The 21232-nt window shown below is 35.9% G+C and overlaps 1 protein-coding gene across 5 annotated transcripts in view; it reads left to right on the top strand.

The window, feature by feature from the left end:
* malt1 (MALT paracaspase 1) overlaps positions 1 to 21232 on the top strand; it is a 65683-nt gene that overhangs the window by 8156 nt on the left and 36295 nt on the right. For 3 of the 5 annotated variants that reach the window (XM_051927624.1, XM_028802505.2, XM_028802504.2), the window contains 7 exons: positions 1057 to 1265; positions 5057 to 5223; positions 5371 to 5492; positions 9706 to 9853; positions 13110 to 13288; positions 14050 to 14146; positions 20460 to 20507. In XM_051927624.1, coding sequence (XP_051783584.1) covers positions 1114 to 1265; positions 5057 to 5223; positions 5371 to 5492; positions 9706 to 9853; positions 13110 to 13288; positions 14050 to 14146; positions 20460 to 20507 — 913 coding nt within the window. In that variant the 5' untranslated portion in view covers positions 1057 to 1113. Of the gene's footprint in view, positions 1 to 235; positions 255 to 1056; positions 1266 to 5056; positions 5224 to 5370; positions 5493 to 9705; positions 9854 to 13109; positions 13289 to 14049; positions 14147 to 20459; positions 20508 to 21232 lie in introns of those variants that run through there. The other 2 variants (XM_051927623.1, XM_051927625.1) reach the window with 2 other exon arrangements.

Below are 21232 nucleotides of genomic sequence, written 5' to 3'. Positions count from 1 at the left end.
TAAGAGTGCAGGCTTCAGGATTTTCTTCACTACTGTATCAGAGGACCTGCCTGACAGTTTTTTTTTGGTGATTATTCTTTGACTGCTCAAAGTTATTTGCTCTATAGCCATTCATATTTCAAGTGACAGTATCATGTTTAGTGCATTTTCAGATCCAGGACATGAAAGAGAAAAGGTGACGATCTAAGGCATCCAAATAGAAATAAAAGGCTTTTTCATCACAAATGGGGAAACATTGACCTGATTGTTTGATGGTGAGCAAAATTTCTTGGCAAACAGAACAGAATACAAAATTAAGTTTTGATCTGGGTCCGTCAGCATTAATGTTTTCTAGAAGTGACATATCAGTTAAGCACACGCTAATTTAATCACTGTACATTCTAATGCTCTCATAACTATACAGATTGGGTAAATGATTTACAGTACATGAGTCAGTATCAGGCACAACTGGTCTGGTTTAGTTCATGATCCTTAATTCCTATTTGGTCTGTACGAGGTCAAAAGTGCAGTCACTGTGCAGAAAGCAGCCGCCTCTTAGCATAGAAGGATTTTGGGATACTTTTATATATATTTGTATTGAATATGTTATTACAGCCTTCAGTGTTTATTACCCAGGTGTATATAGAGAGGTAAAGTTAAACTTCTGTTTCTTTCACTGTTATATGAGGGTGGTCCATGTGTCATTTGGATTATTCAAAGTCTCACTTTTGTTTTAAATTGATTTCCATGCCTGGATTACAGATGTACAGTATATGGAATGTATATGCTGCATTGCATAAAGCTTACTGAGGTAGTGATCATGGGTCTTTATTTTAATGTTTGTATATGGAGAGTGTCGGTGATAGTACATCTCAGGGAAGAAAAAGCCTTATGCTTTATATCCATAATACAGTTAACGGTACAGTATATATTAAGTTATTTGAGGAGGTAAACAGAACAACTTAAGAGTTATTCTTATTTTTAAATTTTCCCCAGGTTTGCATTAAACTTCAGCTTATTATTAAAATAACACATTGTATTTCTCAGTTCTTTTTTTTTGTTTTTTTTTTTTAACAGAAAAGTGACCACTTCTGTACTTGATATTGGCATTTGTGGAATCAGCTATACCTAAAGATGTCTGATTCTCATCAGCATAGCTTGTTAAACATCAATGATCTGAGGGAGCCAATTCTAAAGAAGCTTTGTGAAGTGCTGGATAAAACCAACAATAAAGGATGGCGTAAACTTGCAGAGGTTGTGTCAGATGACAGGCGTTTTAAAGTGAGGTAATTATTACATTTACTAATTGCATAGCAAATAATTTAAAATTTGTGTTTGTACTAGTCACATATCCACATTTAATAATCTAATTGTCATGGCTTCTCTGGAATAATGTGATGCATGTGCAGACCTTGAAATTAAGAAAGTTTTTAAATGGATAGAAGCTTTAGTGATATGTTCAATGTAAAAATTAAAAAGCAAGAATAAAACTGTATCTAACTGCTACTATTGAAAATTTTTTTTTTTTAATTGCCAAGTATTCATTTGTTCCAGTAAATGCATGACTGGTTATCTAGTCAAATTTTATTATATTTTCTGTTTTGTATGTTCCAATGAATCAAGTTATTAGAAGGATTGCAGTGGTATGAGGATTTTTATAATCAATCAAGTTACTAGAAGGATTGCAATGGTATGAGGATAATTATTTGACGGTAGAATAAATCATTTGTAAGTAAAGTGATGTCTGTTTTGCCTAATTAACTTCAGACTGAATTTTGATTATTTGTTGCCCTCATAATCATTGTTTTCATTCAAAATCTAGTAGTCTACTAGGCAAATATTACTAATTCTGAACAAAAGTCAACAGTCATCAGCATCCCATAGTATCAGAGAAACAGTCAGCAGAATTTCAGGTCTTTTAATCTTTTACGCCTGCACAGGTTGCCCCAATGACAAATATCAAACTTTGTCTTGGGGCTTACACTTAATCGGAGAAACTCTTGACTTAATCCGTCTCCCTTAATTTTAATAGTGAAAGTGAATTTCAAATATCTCAACAATCTCTACAGTTAGGACTCATTTACACCTAAGCATTTTTGTAGTGTTTTAGTGCTAGACCAAATTGTTCCCAAACCACTTATTAGTTATTTTCAATTGTAGTTATTTGCAATTATGTTATACAGTATATAGTAGTCTGTGGGAACACAGTATAGTGTGGGTGTTCACCCTTTTATTAATTATTGAACTGAACTGTTTCGTTTAACTTATTTTTATGTTATTATGTGGTTTGATGTTTTTGTAGCCTTGAGGACTGTTAGGCTTTCCAGTAACCTTTATATATATATATATATATATATATATATATATATATATATATCATATTGTTTTTAGGAAGTTGTCTATACAAAGACATGTTGTTTAATCTTATTAAATAATACCAGTCCTACTAAATAGCATGCTAGCATTATTTACTTTGCTATTAGGGTAAGGCTACGTTCCTCATGACATGAACGAAGAGAGAGTAACTACTGAAAAAAGAGGGATGAATGTTTAGTGCTGATTCATTGTCAGAAGTAACAGTCGTCATTTTTTTTCTTGTGCTAATTAATGTTTGCTTATTGCATACGTGATATACAGTATACAGTATATTTTTTGAATGACACAGTATAAGTACTATATCTGCTGATTAACTACTGGATTTTCTTTGAAACAACACAACAGAAACAACAGAAGAAAACATAACTGAAAAAAAACTTTAGGAAGATATTATGAAGGAGTCTTTTTTTTTTCTACCACACGAGAGCTAAAACCTGTTTAAGACTGAGTGATCTCCCAAAGGCTATTTATTATATTTTTTGATTAATTCTCAAACACAAACCTGCCTTTCTCATTGAGGATCCACTTGGAGAGGCAGAACTAGTAGATATGCCTGAGTCTCATTGCTGTACCAAATTGGGGAAATGCTGTTGTGGAGTGAACTGACTGTATCACATCTACATTTCTGAAGTCTAGACATGATTATCTAATGGGCTAACAAAGAACGGTTATTTGTTTTTAAAGATAAAAAAAGCTTGAGAGTGCAGCAAGTAGATAAAGCTAAATTTGAAGTATCTCAAGAACCATAGAAAACTTAATTACTTTATATACGTAGAGAAAAGTCAAGCAAAATGACACCTTTTATTGGCTAACTAAAAAGATTACAATATGCAAGCTTTCGAGGCAACTCAGGCCTTCTTCAGGCAAGATGTAATCAATTTATATACGTAGTAAGTATATCCATTCACCGATCCATAGCAGCACTGGGTGTTGGGGATATAGATAGATCGGTAGGTATTAGATGTCTGTCCATAGATAGATGTAATATGCATGTCCCTCCCCAAGGTCAACCCTTAAAATCCTTGAATATAAGACCGACTTAACCGGTATATGTATATATATGCATACGTGTATATACAGTATGTGTATGTATATATATATATATATATATATATATATATATATATATATATATATATATATATATATATATATAATGTATGTGTGTGCGTGTGTGTATGTATGTATGTGTGTGCGTGTGTGTATGTATATATGTATTGTAACAGATGACTGGGGACCTTGCCCCCACCGGGACGGGGAGAGAGGCAGTATATTCCCCGGGACGCAAGGGGGCAGCCACCCTGGATTGCATGGGGACCACAGAGCTTGGAAGCTCAACTCTGTGGGGGACCGTGGCTACCGCCAGGGGGCGCCTAGATGGTTTCAGAGCCATGGACTGTAGCACTTCTGCCACACCAGGAAGTGCTGCAGGAATGCCATCAGGAAGCACCTGAAGCACAGCCGGGTGTAGTATAAAAGGAGCCACCTCACTCCATTCAAAGAGCTGGAGTCCGGTGGAAGAGGAGGGAGCTTGTGTGTGGAGGGAGTAAAGGCGGCAGATGAATAAGAAGAGTGGAGGAGAAAGAAAGAAAGACGGGACTGAACCTAATTGGAGGTGATTTGTGCACTGTTCTGTGTGTAAGAGAAAAGAAAAATAAAGATTGTGTGTTCTGAACATTGTGGGTCTGCATCTCTGTCTGTAGCTGGGCTGATGTTTCCACAGTATGTATATGTATATATATATATATATATATATATATATATATATATATATATATATATATATATATATATGTGTGTGTGTATTTATATATATATCTATATGTGTATATATATGCTTGCCTGAGATAGTAAATTTAAATTTTCTGCGTATATATATTGGGTCATTGAAAATAATCTTAATTTTGTGAGACTGGTTTTGTTTTTTTCTTTTATTTAACAAAACAGAGTCTCTTTTCTTGAAAAAGTGCAGAAAATCTTAGTTTGGTTTCACATCTTTATGAGTATCTTGATAGTAACACCCTGTCTTTCTTATTTTTATGAAATGTGGCAATTCTGACATTTGAGATGTTTTAGTTGCTGTGATTCTTTGTTTAGAAAACCAGAATGTTTTTGATGATAGGTGTTTTTTTCACCTTTCCCATCTAAAATTGGCCACTGTTTAATTTCATTGTTTAAAAAATGTTATTCAAAGCACAGCAGACTGATTAAACATGCTTGAGGAAGAGTGCCATCAATTTAATTTTATTTGTAAATATCGTTCTAATTTTGGTACAGTACCTTCAGGTGCTTATTTAAGCACAGTAGTCTTGTATATACTGAAAGTTCCAATTGTTTTGGTACATAGACTGTTTGATACATTTCTTGACTTCTTTGCATTTGTGTCAACATTCATATACAAGAATTAATAATAAGAAGAAGTTTGAAAATTGAGAGGCAAACACTCAAGCTTGTTTTGTTAGGTAGTAGGTAAACTGTCTCTATTGTTCATCTGGATACTTGAGTTCTTTTCTAGATTTGCTTTAAAGGTTTATAATCCTATTACAGTATTATGCCATTCACGTATTTTCATGTACTTTATTTGAGTTTCCTGGAATGTGCAGGGCTCTGAGCCAGTCCAATAAGAAGGAGACTATATAGAACCATTTTGGTCTGCATTAAGCTATTTTTCTAGACTTGATTATTTGTGACTTATTTTCAGCGGAGATGAAATGGAGAAATGTTCACTTAAAGTCCTTGATCCTGAAGGCAGCCCTTCACGCAGCTTGTTATGGCTGATGGGAGAGAGAGGCTGTTCTGTAAGAAACCTTACAGATTTTCTTCATAAGATTGGAAATGTGGAAGCTGTTCAGTGTTTAAAAACACAAGGTAAGTTTCACCCTTTATCTGCATTTTTACAACTTTGTTTTTGCCATGCATTAGGTTTTAAAAAATGTTAATTAAAAACAGACTGAGCAAATGTGTAATGCTTTGTATAATGCATTAACAACTCTTTTGGTATTTTTGTTTTAAAAGGAATTAAAATTATCATTCAGCCCCAGTCACAGGCAGTGTTATCTGGTCATATCGTCCGATTAGGATGTCATGCTGCTGGCCATCCCAATATTCAGTACCAGTGGTTTAAATTTAAAGAAGAAGTAAGTAAGGTTTTAAAAAACATTTGACTTTGAAATGTAAAGAATTAGTTACTTCTACATAAAAATATCAAATGAAAAATACACACACAGAAAATATCTAGATTTTTTTTAATCATTTTGTCACATACTGTATTAATGGTATGCTTATATGTATTTAATGCTGCTCCCTCATAGCTTCTCAGGTCTTATAGACTTTTGTATGCCTTTTGGGCAATTTTCATTTGCTTCTTTGTATTTTCTTTTTTACCTCTTGCCTGGTTGTCTTCTGTTACGTTCTGGATCCCACATTGGACACAGTGTTGTAAGAATGTGTTGTAACAGTGGCCATTTCCCCCTATAAAGGAAAGCCTACTTGTTAGTACGAGTATTAACTCATCCAGTCTTTTTGGGAAAACTGAATTCCTTTGTTTTTGCACTCATTTTTCCTTAGCTTTTTGTAGCTAAAAACTTCTTTGCTTGTACTTTTGCATAGTTTTGCACCTGTTTTTGTTTCAGCGCTGATTTTTGGAACTATTGGAATATTTTCTGGAAATTGGCTTTGAATTTTGGCCTAGTAACTGCGTGTATAGCATATGAATGTTTTCTCTGTGTCTGAGCACTCTTTTCTTGAATAAGGTATGTGTGGTATGCTAAGTATGCTAATTAGTAATTCAGCTGTGGCCTTATATGAGTTAAGTATGCCTTATAAAAATCCTGATTCAATGTTGATAACCTGAGCCTGTAATGAACTTAAGCAAGTTCAGAAAATCAGTTGGTGGATTGTTTCATTTTGCGTTTACTCAGCATTACATGTAAACCATGTAATTCAATATTCTTATTAAACTAAACATCAACTAAAACAAAATTGCAACAAACTGTTTTAAAAAATGTATTTCTCAGCTAATATCTTATTGTATATTTAACATTTGTTGCCCAAAATACAGTATATTTGTAAGAATTTATGAGACATCATTTTTGGACATGGATATTAAGATCTATTAAAGTATGGCATCAAATGTTGAGAAAAAAGTTTTTCACACACACACACACACACACACACATATATAAGTAAATATGCAAATATATTTTATCTGGTGGATTGAGAAATTCCTTATGATGGGAGTAGATTCATACCTAGTGGCATGGATCGTGGACTATCTTACAAACAGACCTCAGTATGTGTGTCTCTGGAACAGCAGGTCTGACATTGTGTTCAGCAACACAGGAGCGCCGCAGGGGACTGTACTTTCTCCGGTCCTGTTCAGCCTATATACATCGGACTTCCAATACAACTAAAATCCATATTACTAACCTAGAATGGTAAACCGGATGGCATGGACGCAGGTACATGGCAATGGGACCATGAGACGTACTGCGCAGGCACGTACAGCGCACGTCTCATACACCGCAAGCGAAGTCGTATCCACCGCGCATGAAGGAGTCACGGCCCAAAAACGAAAGAGCTCAGCTGACGTGAATGAGAAATGAAGCAACAACGCGCCCATAGCGCGAAGATAGTACGGAAGGCGCGGGAAAGTACGAAAGGCAAAGGCGCATAGTGAAACCCGACATAGTACGGAAGGCGCAAGCGTCACAGCCATATTTTGAGTGGCACTACTGCGGAGTGAAGGCGCAGGCGTCACCACCATATTGTGAGTGGCACTACTGCGGAGTGAAGTTAGGAATAATGTGCTGCTTGGGATTGTACAAACCACTGAACGCTTTACACCAAATTCAAACACAATACAGCTCAACGATACAAACACGAGCCCACCTGGATAAGATCAATGTACGCAGGCGCCTACAACGTGCATCTGAGATTGCAGAAGCAAAGCAGGCACGGGTTCAAAACGAACGCGGAAGCAAAGCAGGCACGGGTTCAAAACGAACGAGCTCGACTGACGGATGTAAAAACATGAGCCCGCCTGGATAAAATCAATTAACGCAGGCGCCTACAATGCGCGTCTGAAATGCCGCGGGCAAAGCGGGCACGGCTCCAAAACGAATGAGCTCGACTAATGTATTTCGGGATACCCAACGCCAGGGGTAGGCGAGCGAAGCCCCCTTGTAATACAACTAAAACAAAACAACTGCTCCACTGACAGACTGAGGAGATCGTTCCTCCCCCAAACTATGCGACTCTTCAGTTCCACCCGGGGGGGTAAACATTAACATTATTCAAAGTTATTGTCTGTTTTTACCTGCATTTTTATTACTCTTTAATTTAATATTGTTTTTTTGTATCAGTATGCTGCTGCTGGAGTATGTGAATTTCCCCTTGGGATTAATAAAGTATCTATCTATCTATCTATCTATCTATCTATCTATCTATCTATCTATCTATCTATCTATCTATCTATCTATCTATCTATCTATCTATCTATCTAATAAACTGATTTTGTAAGTTTTAGGACTGATATTTAGGTTACTATTGAAACTGGATTAATAAATTATTGCATAAACTGTATCTCCAATTTATGCAAATTTTTCCTTAACTCCCATCTTTAGTATTATCAGATTATGACTTAGAGAGTGTATATATCCATTTTATTAATTATTTTGCATTAGATTTATAATGATGGATGGTATAACTAGAGATTTTAAGTCTGGAATATAACTATATCTATATAAGTATAATATCAATTTTCAGCCAATTATGTAGGGGCCTAATGGCAATGGTAGCTGTCCAGTGGTTTAGACTCAACGCAGAGGGCAGTTTTCCAGTGGTATGAGAGAAGAATGTGCCGGAAGGATGAAAAGCTGCAGTACCTTGTCTGATCTAATTCTCGGACCACTGATTGTCTGTGTTTTTCTATGCTCAAACTTGCAGATTAGATGCAGAGGCTGGTAAAGCTACACATTTTTATCAGTTGGTGCCAAATTTTCATCAAATAGTAATCTATTTACTGTGAACATGCTGAATACATAAATGAGTTTTTAATACATGAGTGTTGTCATTCTAGCTTAGTGCTGTAAGGCGCTAACACTGGCCACTATAGGTACTGGGACATCCTTCAATTTTGTATTTACTCCACAAAATGGATTCCCCCCTCCACTATTGACATACTACAGTATATTGAAGTGATCACATAGATTACAGTAAATTATCTTGAAAAAATGGTGTGTAGAGATGAATAAAGAAGATCAAATTTGGAAACACTGATGGAGCCTGAGGATGTATAAACTAACTGTCTATAATCTCACAGTATGCCACAGTATATTCTACCTTTTCCCTGTCATACTGTTTATATTTGTATGTCTGTTTTAAAGAAACAAAATGCCTCCAGTGGTTTTTAAATAATTCTTGAGGATAAAGGTTGTTTCATAGTGTAATAATACATAATTTACAACAGTAATCCACGCTTTCATTACAACCCGGCTGGACTATTGTAATTCGTAGTATGTTGGTGTTAGCCAGTCCACCCTGTCTCGGCTCCAGCTGGTGCAAAATGCTGCTGCACGCCTTTTAACTGGCACGCGAAAAAATGAGCACATTACACCTGTGTTATCCTCACTGCACTGGCTGCCTGTTCAGTTTAGAGTTCATTTTAAGATTCTTTTATTTGTTTTTAAGTCCTTAAATGGGCTTGCTCCGCCCTACCTCGCTGAGCTGCTGCATATGCACTCTCCTTCCCGCTCACTCAGATCAGCTGGTCAGCTGCTTCTGGATTGCCTAGGACTCAGCGAAAGCTCAGGGGGGATAGGGCTTTTTCCGTTGTGGCTCCAAGGCTCTGGAATTCACTGCCGATCCACATTAGACAGGCCTCCTCACTGCCCATTTTTAAGTCTGCTCTTAAGACTTACCTCTTTGGTTTGGTGTTTGATCCTGTGTGAGCAGTTGATTTTACTCTGTATTAACTCTGTTTACTTGTGTTTACTATGTTTTAATTAGTTTCATTTATTGTGTTTTATTTTACTTATTTATTATTTTGTTTTTGTTTAAAATTTATTTTAGCCTATGTTCAGCACTTTGGTCAGCGGCTGTTGTATGTAAAGTGCTTTATAAATAAAGTTGACTTGACTTGACTTGACTTGACATAATAGCTAATGAATACTAAAGGTTATATTTTAAGAATGACCTTCATAATTTTTTTCTTGATATTTTTTATGTAGGTTGATTTTAAAATACTTGGCCTATGTATATAAGTACTTTTTAATTGCATGAATATTTTCTATAGTATTCAAAAGTTAACACTGCATCATTTTTATGTGCTGTACTCTCTTATGTTTTTAGATTCCTTGTGAAAATTCCCCAGAGTTAGTCTTCAACCCTGTAAATGTGAATGATACAGGTTTTTATATCTGCAGAGTAAACTGTGGAAATTCATTTGAATTTAGCAGCTGGGCAAAGCTGGAAGTTTGTGATGTAAATGTTCCCTATGGTAAGTTAACTGTCATATAAAATGTAAGTTTAGCAAAATTTTGTCAAAAAGAGTGGATATCAAAGGTTTTGTAGTCCCATTGATGTATGCTACCCCTGTCCATGGTTAAATAAATTTTTAAAGTAAATTAATAGGTACAGTGATGTCTCGCTATATCGCGCTTTGCCTTTCGCGGCTTCACTCCATCGTGGATTTTATATGTAAGCATATTTAAATATATATCGTGGATTTTTTGCTGGTTTGCGGATTTCTGCGGACAATGGGTCTTTTAATTTCTGGTACATGCTTCCTCAGTTGGTTTGTCCAGTTGATTTCATACAAGGGACGCTATTGGCAGATGGCTGAGAAGCTACCCAACTTACTTTTCTCTGTCTCTTGCGCTGACTTTCTCTGATCCTGACGTAGGGGGATTGAGCAGGGGGGCTGTTCGCACACCTAGACGATACGGACGCTCGTCTAAAAATGCTGAAAGATTATCTTCACGTTGCTATCTTTTGTGCAGCTGCTTCCTGAAACGACATGCTGCACGGTGCTTCGCATACTTAAAAGCTCGAAGGGCACGTATTGATTTTTGACTGAAAAACAAACTCTCTCTCTCTCTCTCTCTCCCTGCTCCTGACGGAGGGGGTGTGAGCTGCCGACTTCAACAGCTTTGTGCCGCGGTGCTTCGCATACTTAAAAGCCAAACAGCCCTATTGATTTGTTTGCTAGAGATTGTTTTCTCTATCTATGTGACATTCTGTGCTCCTGACACGCACTTCTTTGAAGAGGAAGATATGTTTGCATTCTTTTAATTGTGAGATGCAACTGTCATCTCTGTCTTGTCATGGAGCACAGTTTAAACTTTTGAAAAAGAGACAAATGTTTGTTTGCAGTGTTTGAATAACGTTCCTGTCTCTCTACAACCTCCTGTGTTTCTGCGCAAATCTGTGACCCAAGCATGACAATATAAAAATAACCATATAAACATATGGTTTCTACTTCGCGGATTTTCTTATTTCGCGGGTGGCTCTGGAACGCAACCCCCGCGATGGAGGAGGGATTACTGTATACAGTTAGGTCCATAAATATTTGGACAGAGACAACTTTTTTCTAATTTTGGTTCTGTACATTACCACAATGGATTTTAAATGAAACAACTCAGATGCAGTTGAAGTGCAGACTTTCAGCTTTAATTCAGTGGGGTGAACAAAACGATTGCATAAAAATGTGAGGCAACTAAAGCATTTTTTTAACACAATCCCTTCATTTCAGGGGCTCAAAAGTAATTGGACAAATTAAATAACTGGAAATAAAATGTTCATTTCTAATACTTGGTTGAAAACCCTTTGCTGGCAATGACAGCCTGAAGTCTTGAACTCATGGACATCACCAGATGCTGGGTTTCCTCCGTTTTATTGCTCTGCCAGGCCATTACTGCAGTGGCTTTCAGTTGCTGTGTGTTTGTGGGCCTTTCTGTCTGAAGTTTAGTCTTCAACAAGTGAAATGCATGCTCAATTGGGTTAAGATCAGGTGACTGACTTGGCCATTCAAGAATTTTCCACTTCTTTGCTTTAATAAACTCCTGGGTTGCTTTGGCTCTATGTTTTGGGTCATTGTTCATCTGTATCATGAAACGCCGCCCAATCAATTTGACTGCATTTAGCTGGATTTGAACACCTCAGAATTCATTCAGCTGCTTCTGTCCTGTGTCACATCATCAATAAACACTAGTGTCCCAGTGCCACTGGCAGCCATGCACGCCCAAGCCTTCACACTGCCTTCACCATGTTTTACAGATGATGTGGTATGCTTTGGATAATGAGCTGTTCCACGCCTTCTTCATACTTTTTTCTTGCCATCATTCTGGTAGAGGTTGACCTTGGTTTCATCTGTTCAAAGAATGTTTTAACAGAACTGTGCTGGCTTTTTTAGATGTTCTTTAGATAGATAGATAGATAGATAGATAGATACTTTACTAATCCCAGGGGGAAATTCACAAATTCACTTTAGTAAAGTCCAATCTAGCCTTTCTATTCTTGAGGCTTATGAGTGGCTTGCACCGCTCCCTCTGTATTTACTTTCATGCAGTCTTCTCTTTATGGTAGACTTGGATATCTATACGCCTACCCCCTGGAGAGTGTTGTTCACTTGGTTGGCTGTTGTGAAGGGGTTTCTCTTCACCATGGAAATGATTCTGCGATCATCCACCACTGTTGTCTTCCGTGGACGTCCAGGTCTTTTTGCGTTGCTGAGTTCACCAGTGCTTGCTTGCTTTCTCAGGATGTACCAAACTGTAGATTTTGCCATTTGTAATATTGTAGCAATTTCTTGGATGGGTTTTTCTGTTTTCACAGCTTAAGGATGGCTTCTTTCACCTGCATGGATAGCTCCTTTGACCGCATGTTGTCTGTTCACAGCAAAATCATCCACATGCAAGCACCACACCTAAAATCAACTCCAGGCCTTTTATCTGCTTAACTGATAATGACATAACGACGGACTTGCCCACACCTGCCCATGAATAGCCTTTGAGTTAATTGTCCAATTACTTTTGAGCCCCTGAAATGAAGGGATTGTGTTAAAAAAATGCTTTAGTTGCCTCACATTTTTATGCAATCGTTTTGTTCACCCCACTGAATTAAAGCTGAAAGTCTGCACTTCAACTGCATCTGAGTTGTTTCATTTAAAATTCATTGTGGTAATGTACAGAACCAAAATTAGAAAAAAAGTTGTCTCTACCCAAATATTTATGGACCTAACTGTATTTCATATTTTTGGTGGAAATATTCTGCATAATGTCTGCATTATTTGGTAAGCAAAGTGCTCTGCAAATGTAGGGAACTGTTTTAACTGCTATCATCAAAAACTTGCTAGCAGACAGTAGAGTTGCTGTAGGCTGGGTCATCAGCACAGGTGTTGCTAGACCTGACAAACACATTGCCAAGGCATCCTTGGAATGTTGTTACAGTAATACACGTTTTCTAAGGTTCCAATAATCCTGCCAGGTTCGTGGTTTATGTTTGTGTAGCCTGTTAGGGTGCTCTTCCTCTGGATTCAACTTTTTTTTGTAAATGAATATATATAAATAAAAAAGAGAGTATAATTTAAAAGCTTTATGTGCTTATAATTTTTTGAGGTATTTTGAGCTTGTGTTTGTTAAACCCAAATAAAATATACCTTTCATGTCAGTATCTGTCAGCATCAACAAAAACAGGAAAAATGGCTTCTGATAAAGTGGTGAAATGTATTAATGAAACTGTTCTTGTTTTTTTAGGCTCTATGTTTAGCCCTACTGAAGGCCGCCTGAAAGTTGTGATCCACCCACAGACACAAAAGTTGATGGTGGGAGACACTTTAGAGCTGGAGTGTGGTGCAGTGGGTAAACCACTTCCTCAGTATCAATGGTATAGAAATGGGGCCCCCTTAAAGGATGCAGCTAAAAAGAGATACACTGTAGGTTTTTTGCACTCTTACTATGTTTTTTAAAAAGTAAAGTTTTTTTTGAGCGTTTCCAGTTAATACTGATTTGGAAAACAAAGAGTGACAGGATACTAAATGAATAGATCACCATCAATTATAAAGGGAAACAAGAGTCTAATAATGCAGCAAGTATGCATTACATGCATATTTATAGGTTAAAATAGTTCACCATTATAGATGCTTTATTACACATGTTTACTAAAATTTTCTTTTTGAAAAATTCTTATATAATATTTATAATTAAAAATCAAATCAGTAAATGTGTACTTTTATGATCAGTAAACTCCACTATTTGCAGTAAACATTCCCTAATTGTACAATCTGGGCATTTTATTGGTGGTATACATTGATTCTTGGAGGGCTATGTCAGTGTTACACAGTAGTGTATTTTCTTATGTGGCACACCCTTTCAGTTAAGCAAGAATAGTTACTTTATTTCTTTATTGGTCCTTAGTAATGTGTTTCTTAATATATTTCCCAGCAGGGCTAGTTTAAATTACTGTTCACCTTCTCTGTCCTACATATTTCTGTTATTATGCTGTAAATAAATTACTCATTTTAAAAGAAACAAAAAATCTGCCTAAAATATAATTGCTGCCAGTTGAGAGAAAGTTGACTCCCTGTGGCTTTGCATTTAACTCCTCATGATGTAATATGTGCCTTTTTCTGTTAAGGTCCAAAAGGTAAATTAATTTACATTATAAAGAGTTTTTTTAATGTTTTACCATTAACAGATTTTTGATGTTTCGGTGGAGCATCAGGGAAGGTTCCGCTGCCAGGTGTTCAACGAGATCGAAAGGCAGTGGAGCCGAGAAGTTGAAGTCCTTATCGGTAAATATCTTTAACAATATCAGTTTCTAAATATTCTCTGTTTAAAAGAACCATCAAGACTGTACTTTTTACACTTGTGTAAAAATAGTACATTAAAATATAAATGTAAAAAATTTATACTGAATGACTTTCCTAAATAAATGTATGTATTTTACAACTTTTGATATGTCGAGTGATTAACAATGTGCATTTAAACACCTATAGCATAGAATTCAACAGTCATATAATTTTTGTTAAGTTTTTTGTTAATTTCACAAATACCATTATCCATTTTTAAATCACTTAAATTTTAGTAACATTACTTGTTGTGAGAGCTATCATTAAGAATTTTACAAAGCACTGAGTACAGTGACATAAAAATGAAATGCGTCAGTTGACCATGGAGCATTTCAAATATAAGCATAAACATAAAATTGTTTATGGTATAAAATAAAATAAAATGGAATTTAGATAATGTCAAGAGAAAATAAGTATGTAAGTAGTCTTTTTCACTCTCCATTATTAAATATAAGAAATGGTGTTTATTATGTATCCTGGATTTATTGTTGAAATGAAAGAGACCATGATAGCAAAATGAAGAGGGGCATGTTAACTGTTTACCACAAAGGATATGGTCTTTCTAAGAATAATAATAAAATGTCCTGTTCCAAAGGTAATACAGTGGAACCTCGGTTCACGAACGTCTCGGAACACATACAAATCGGTTTACGACCAAAAAGTTCGGCAAACTTTTGCATCTGTTCACGACCACACACTCGGTATACGAACAAGCCAGTTTCCTTTTTGGTTTGCGTGCGCTGATGATTTCCGCATGTGGTCAGTCTCTCCCTGTGCATTCCCTGTGCAACGAGCGAGAGAGACACACACGCACACGCACACACACACACACAAACAAACACACACACACGAGAGAGAGGTGGGGGCTGGCTGCATAAGGGCTTGTTTTTAAAGAGACAGATTCCAGCATTGTTTTAACCTCATTGTATTTAATTAAGACATTTTTCTATTGGATTTTAACCTCCACTTCAATTCTGTTTACAGCGATCGGTTCGTAGCGTGCATTGTTGCAATGTTACTTTTCTTGGTGGTTTATTAAATTACGGATTTTTCAAATGTTCATTGTTTTCCCTGTGCTTAAAACTCATTTAAAAAAAGTGTTTTTAGCGAGCTGTTCGTAGCGCTATAGCGCAAACTCTTGCAGTGTTAGTTTTCTCTGTTCAAGGTTTTCTCAGTGTTATTCAATATTTTTACATTTAGTTTACTATTATGCTGTACATTCTATGGTATAATTAACTATATTTGTGCTTAAAAGTCTTTAAAAAAATATATTTACATACAGTTTGTACGGTCTGGAACGGATTAATTGTATTTACATACAATACACGACCAAATCGGGTTACGACCAGAGTTTTGGAACGAATTATGGTCGTGAACCAAGGTTCCACTGTACTAGCAACAGAGATTTAGAATGGGTAAAGTTTATAGGTTAGTACTGTTCATTAGTTTTGTTAAGAGTTTAAATGTGATTACTATCATCTTGAAAACTATTTTGAAATAGAGCATGAGTTTGGTGAAGATTTTAATGTAATTATTTGCAGCTTCTCTAGTCTCTAGATGTCTTTACAACAAAGGAAGGAAACCCATATCACTTACTTAATCGAGATGATGGAAGTGTTCTTAAGACAATGTATGTTTATATCATGCATTACTCATCTTTTCCAGCAGAAAATGCCTTGTAGGCTTGTTATAAATGTTATTGCCCTCTAGATTGTTACATGTTAGGCTGTTTTCACAACAAAGTACATTGCCTGAAAGGGTTGCTTATTAACACCTGATTTGTTCAATACAAATCCTATATCATTTTTAATCCGCTTTCCCAGGTGAGTGCCATTGTGGAAACAGACAAAGTTGATTAGACCACACAACCCAGAATCCAGTAAAAGTCCATCACTTCTGGGTCTTTCACATGTACTACTTGGCTAAATGAACAATATAATCATTCCAGTGAGTCCAGGTTTAGTACACTTAAGGAGGGGATACAGCTCTGTATTAATGTCTTCAGGAATGTTTAAAATTCCTAACTTGTCATGGAGAGTGATCCCAGCAACCATGTATATTCATTTCAGGTTGACCCCTTTCACCAGTGGTCTCATTCTTTTGGTTTCTACCTAAACCCAGCTACCACTGGGGTGGAAAGATACCATTGTACATTTGTGGATGTAATATTACATTCACCTCTGTTGTTGATATTGAAGCTTACACCGTCATATTCTTTCAAGCTCATAACACATAAATAGAGGGGATTCACAAGTTCATCACAATCTCATTAATAATCTGAGCAAAACTAAAATGTTAGTCCATTGTTCAATGATAAAAGCAGAATCAGATTTCATTCAGCTGCCTGAGTTTGAATTTACCCCTGTTTTTTCAAGGGGGCATGCTGAGGAGTGTGATCCCTTGATAACTAGAATACACCTGCTTCTCCTGATTTTACCACTGCACACATTATCAGTCTTTAGGTGTTTTCACCTTCTACTCAATAATGAAAAGGATATTTAATGTAGGAACCAGAGTTTTTTCTTTTCTCTCATGTGGCCATGTTACTATGGAGCATTTAAACCACTACATTATTCTTAAGTATGTTTCATCTTCCTTGCTGAGAACAGCTCAGGTAACATCCTGATTACTCCTTACTCACTGAGTTTGTGTGCTTGAACCTCTTAGTCTGAAAGCCATTGTGCTCCCATTGAAGGCTGCACACTCTTTTTTTTTCTTTCTTTGAACACTGCTTCTTCCGAGGCCTTCTTGGCCTTCTGGTATCACTCTTTCAGATTTTGTGATCCTTCTTATAACATTAACCATAATAGGTTGACAGTTTTTGTCACTGCTGATATCAACCAGATGGTCTTAATGTTTTTCCCCCTACATGTACCATGCCTTGTTTGATCACAGCTCCTTTCAGCATCCTCCACGGTCTGTGGATATAAAAGATTCTATTCTCCATGTTCCTGACAAATGCCAATTTGTCTGATATGCTTTTCTGCAAGTAAGAGTTGACCTCATCTTGATCTAAGGTATCTGCTAGCAATTTGTAAAGTATCCTCATCAAATGTTTTGGTATTCTGAGGCTACCCACCTGTTGTTTCAACCTTTAGAACCAAATCAGTGCCATTTGGGAAACTGGTTAGTAGCTTTACTACTAACTACTTAACTGTATTGTTCAGAACTTATTGCTGAATATGAGTCGACATGATTGCAAATTTTGCTATTAACATTTGTCCAGAGATACTCTTGGTGTCAGTTACACCAAGTTTAATTTAGTGTTTCTTTTTATTGGCAATGCCTACAACCTTCCAAAGTAATAATAATTTATCACACAAATCTAGATCAACATCAACTTGGAAGCTTTTTCCAATTACAACCCCTTCAAGTGTCTTTTCTTTTTCATTTCCAACTCAATTTTCATTATTCTTTAAATAGTAACATTAATAGATAGTACTTTATTTGAGAGCAGTCACAGTAAGGTGCATTGTGAATTTCCCCTTGGGATTAATAAAGTATCTATCTATCTATCTATCTATCTATCTATCTATCTATCTATCTATCTATCTCGATCTATCTATCTATCTATCTCGATCTATCTATCTATCTATCTATCTCGATCTATCTATCTATCTATCTATCTCGATCTATCTATCTATCTATCTATCTCGATCTATCTATCTATCTATCTATCGATCTATCTATCGATCTATCTATGGCATTATTCAGGCGTATTTCCATTTATAAGTAGGGTTTTTTGACACACGGTTGTTGAATAATTTGTTGGTTTAAAGTCCTTAATAATAATGTGTCAGGAAGAGAATGTGTAGTATTGTTCACAATGGCCATCAGTTTTGTGTTCAGTTTGTCCTTCACTACTACCTACAGTGAGTCTCAGGTGTGTTTCATAACTTAATTATCTTATTGATTCAGGGGACCTCTCTTGAACTGATTTTACTGATACACCGAGCAAAGAAAATCACACTGACCATCATACAGTGGTAGAGTATGTAAAGGATGTCATAATTGAACATAAACAAGCTAATGTGCAAATGCTGAACATGCAAACTATCACAATGCTTGAAGATAGCTTTGGAGATGCAAAACTAACAGTTTTTGGTAGTGAGGGGTTGGATGAAGCTGAAGTTCTTTTGTGCATGTGAGATTATTGTCTGATACAGGGAATTGCAGTAATAATGGGAAAAAATGTAAAAGAAAATGTAAATATAATTGAACCGACCACACATCCTGAGGTCTTCAGCACCCATACTCTGTAATACAGTCTATGTGTTCAGAATTTTTTTTATATATTTACATACATTATGTTTTATACAAACACAGTTACTGTATATTTCTTATAAAAAATCAGATATGACTACTATATGTCATGCAGTAGAACCATCTGTAGATTTGTAGGTGTTGGAAATGAAAAAAAAAATATTAATACTATATGTATAATCGAGTATTAATTTCAGAAGCAAATGTACAGTAGCCTAATGTTGAAATTATGGCTTTTAGCTTGGACTATGAGGACTTTTTTTGAGGTTTGCAACAAAACCACTTGGTATCAGTTACTTTTCTTAGCATAAGCTCTGTTCATAAGCCAAGTGGCAATGTTTTGAATTCCTTTGGTGTTACTTCCATGCTGGATCCTGGGAAATCCTAGTTGTTCTAGTTTGGCCAAGGAATTCAGTCAGCAAAAAAATTGTTCAGTTATTTTGTGTATTATCTGAAAATTGAGTCTATGAATGCAGAATGCCCAGTTGTTTTTGTACACTGGGTTTAGTTTAGATGTTTCTCTGCAACATTGTGTTTAAAGCTGTGTAAATAAAGCCTTTCAGCTAGTGTCTGATTTTATGTATGTTTATTATTTAGACAGCAAATTGAGATGAACCCAATAGCCTCTGCTTATCCTAGCTATAAGCAAAAGCTCAGTATTTATAGTGTTTTAGGTTTGTTGCTTTTTTCTTAATCTGGTTATCACTTTTCGGATACAGACTAGTTGCTGCCTTCTTGAGTGACTGTGTGGAAATTTTGGAGCCCTAGAACAGATTGGACATGACAGACAGGTGACCTCTGGCTGCAGTATATCAAGAAGTGGTATTTGTAAACTGCTAGAAGCAGCTGTTCTGTCCATTAGCACAGAAGGGCATTTGGCATCTTGCATAAGTGAGAGAAATAATCTGACTGATGCTGTACAGTTCAACTGTAGATTTAACTAATTTCTGGAGACTTGTCAACATTTCATCTCAGATTAAGTTCTTTTTCACAACATTTGTCCTGTGTTTTCCCTAAGCTGTAAACTGGATAGTAATTTTTAGCATATCAGTAGTGTTCATAATTAAGTTGTTCCCATCTAGATAATTCTTTTTGTTTCTTTCATTCAATCAACATTAGTTTCTTATATAATTTCTAGGTACAGTTTTACTGCTGTAGTACTTCATCCATTTAAAAACTGAAGAATATCCTACTTATTCAGATTAGATAGATAGATATTATTCATCCTTACTTGTTTTTCTTAAATGGCATAATCCATTAAAGGGTTATGGGGCAAGGGAACTTATCCTGACAGCATTGTGTGCATGGCAGGAATTAACCCTTCATGAGGCTGCAACCCATTTCGATTAGCACTCACACACCCAGACATACTGACTCAACAGTCAGCCTTACATGCTCATCTTTGGTATGTGGAGGTAGCTAGAATACCTAAAGAAAACTTCATATGGATATGGAATGAAATGAGAATCGGTCCATGATACTGGCTCCACATTTCCTTCCTGATCAGCACAACCAGTTTTCATGTTTATTATTAACACAAATTAACAACAGGCAAAAGTGCTCACAATTTTGTTTTTTTTTTGTATCAGTGATTAAATATATGTTCCAATATAAGTACTTGTAAAGGCGCTTTATAATATTATTTATTGTTATTACTGGTTCAACAAAAAATACTGCAATGCAGGTTTATCACATGATTAGTAGGAAGTGTAATTGTTACAACTACTTTAAATTCTCCAATGGTAGGGTTGTTCACTGTTGTACTTGATTGTTTTGTATATACTGCCTTTATTTTAAAGTAACCTGTTTTATTTTTTATAGGTTAGTAATGCTTGAACAAACTACTTTGACTAGAAAAGTTTAAAAATATATTTAATTGCACCAGTATTATTGTATGCAGAGCTAGTTGTTGTGGTGCTTAAGTTTAATGTTATGGTAACTTTGAACCAGTCTATTGTTTAACCTCCACCTTGACATTCTTTTTAACTATAAGGACCAAGGTGCAATTATTCCTCTTCAGAAGCGGTGGAATGTTCTGAAGGTATAGTGTGAGTATAAAAGATGGCTGGCCTGTGGTTATGGGAAATTAACTGGGGATATATTCATGAAACAGCACATCAATTATTTTGAAGCAAGTAAAATTTCCCCCTTTTCTTTATAGATTACAAATTCATAAGTTTAAAAGATGTAATTATCTTGCATAAATACATGCATTCATTAAAAAATGTACCACAGTTTGTTACTTACTTACTGTTACTTCCCATCATCTACAACAGTTCTTAGTGCTCTCAATTGCGGGTGAAGGAGAATTGGAAGAAAAGTACAAAATAAGCAAAATTGTTGTAGCTCTATGTGGCTTATAAATATAAATATAGTAAATCTCTTTGAGATATTTATTCAGCTTATCCACACCTTGTCAAGCTTGAGTTGGTTATTCAGCTTATTCCACACCTTGTCAAGAACCAGCCTTTCACCTTCAATCCTTTTCAATGTGTTACTTTTTTCAGAACATTGAAATGAAAAAGCTGCGCTCCTTTATAATCCCAAGAGAGGCTTGGAGTCAGGAGTTACCTAGTTTTTGTGAAGTCATTTTGTATAGGTGTTTTTTTTGATCTTCCCAAACCTAACCCAGACATGAAGGAATCAAATGATGTATAGTATTTTTTCATGTTTTGTCTTCTGCTGCTGCACATAAAGGGTCTGCCATGAGTTTGAAATTAACAGTACAGGTTACTTATTTAAAGATACCTTATGTGTCTTACCTGA

This window comes from Erpetoichthys calabaricus, chromosome 5 (assembly GCF_900747795.2).
Source record: "Erpetoichthys calabaricus chromosome 5, fErpCal1.3, whole genome shotgun sequence".
NCBI lineage: Eukaryota > Metazoa > Chordata > Cladistia > Polypteriformes > Polypteridae > Erpetoichthys > Erpetoichthys calabaricus.
This window is presented reverse-complemented; position numbering and strand designations above follow the sequence as displayed.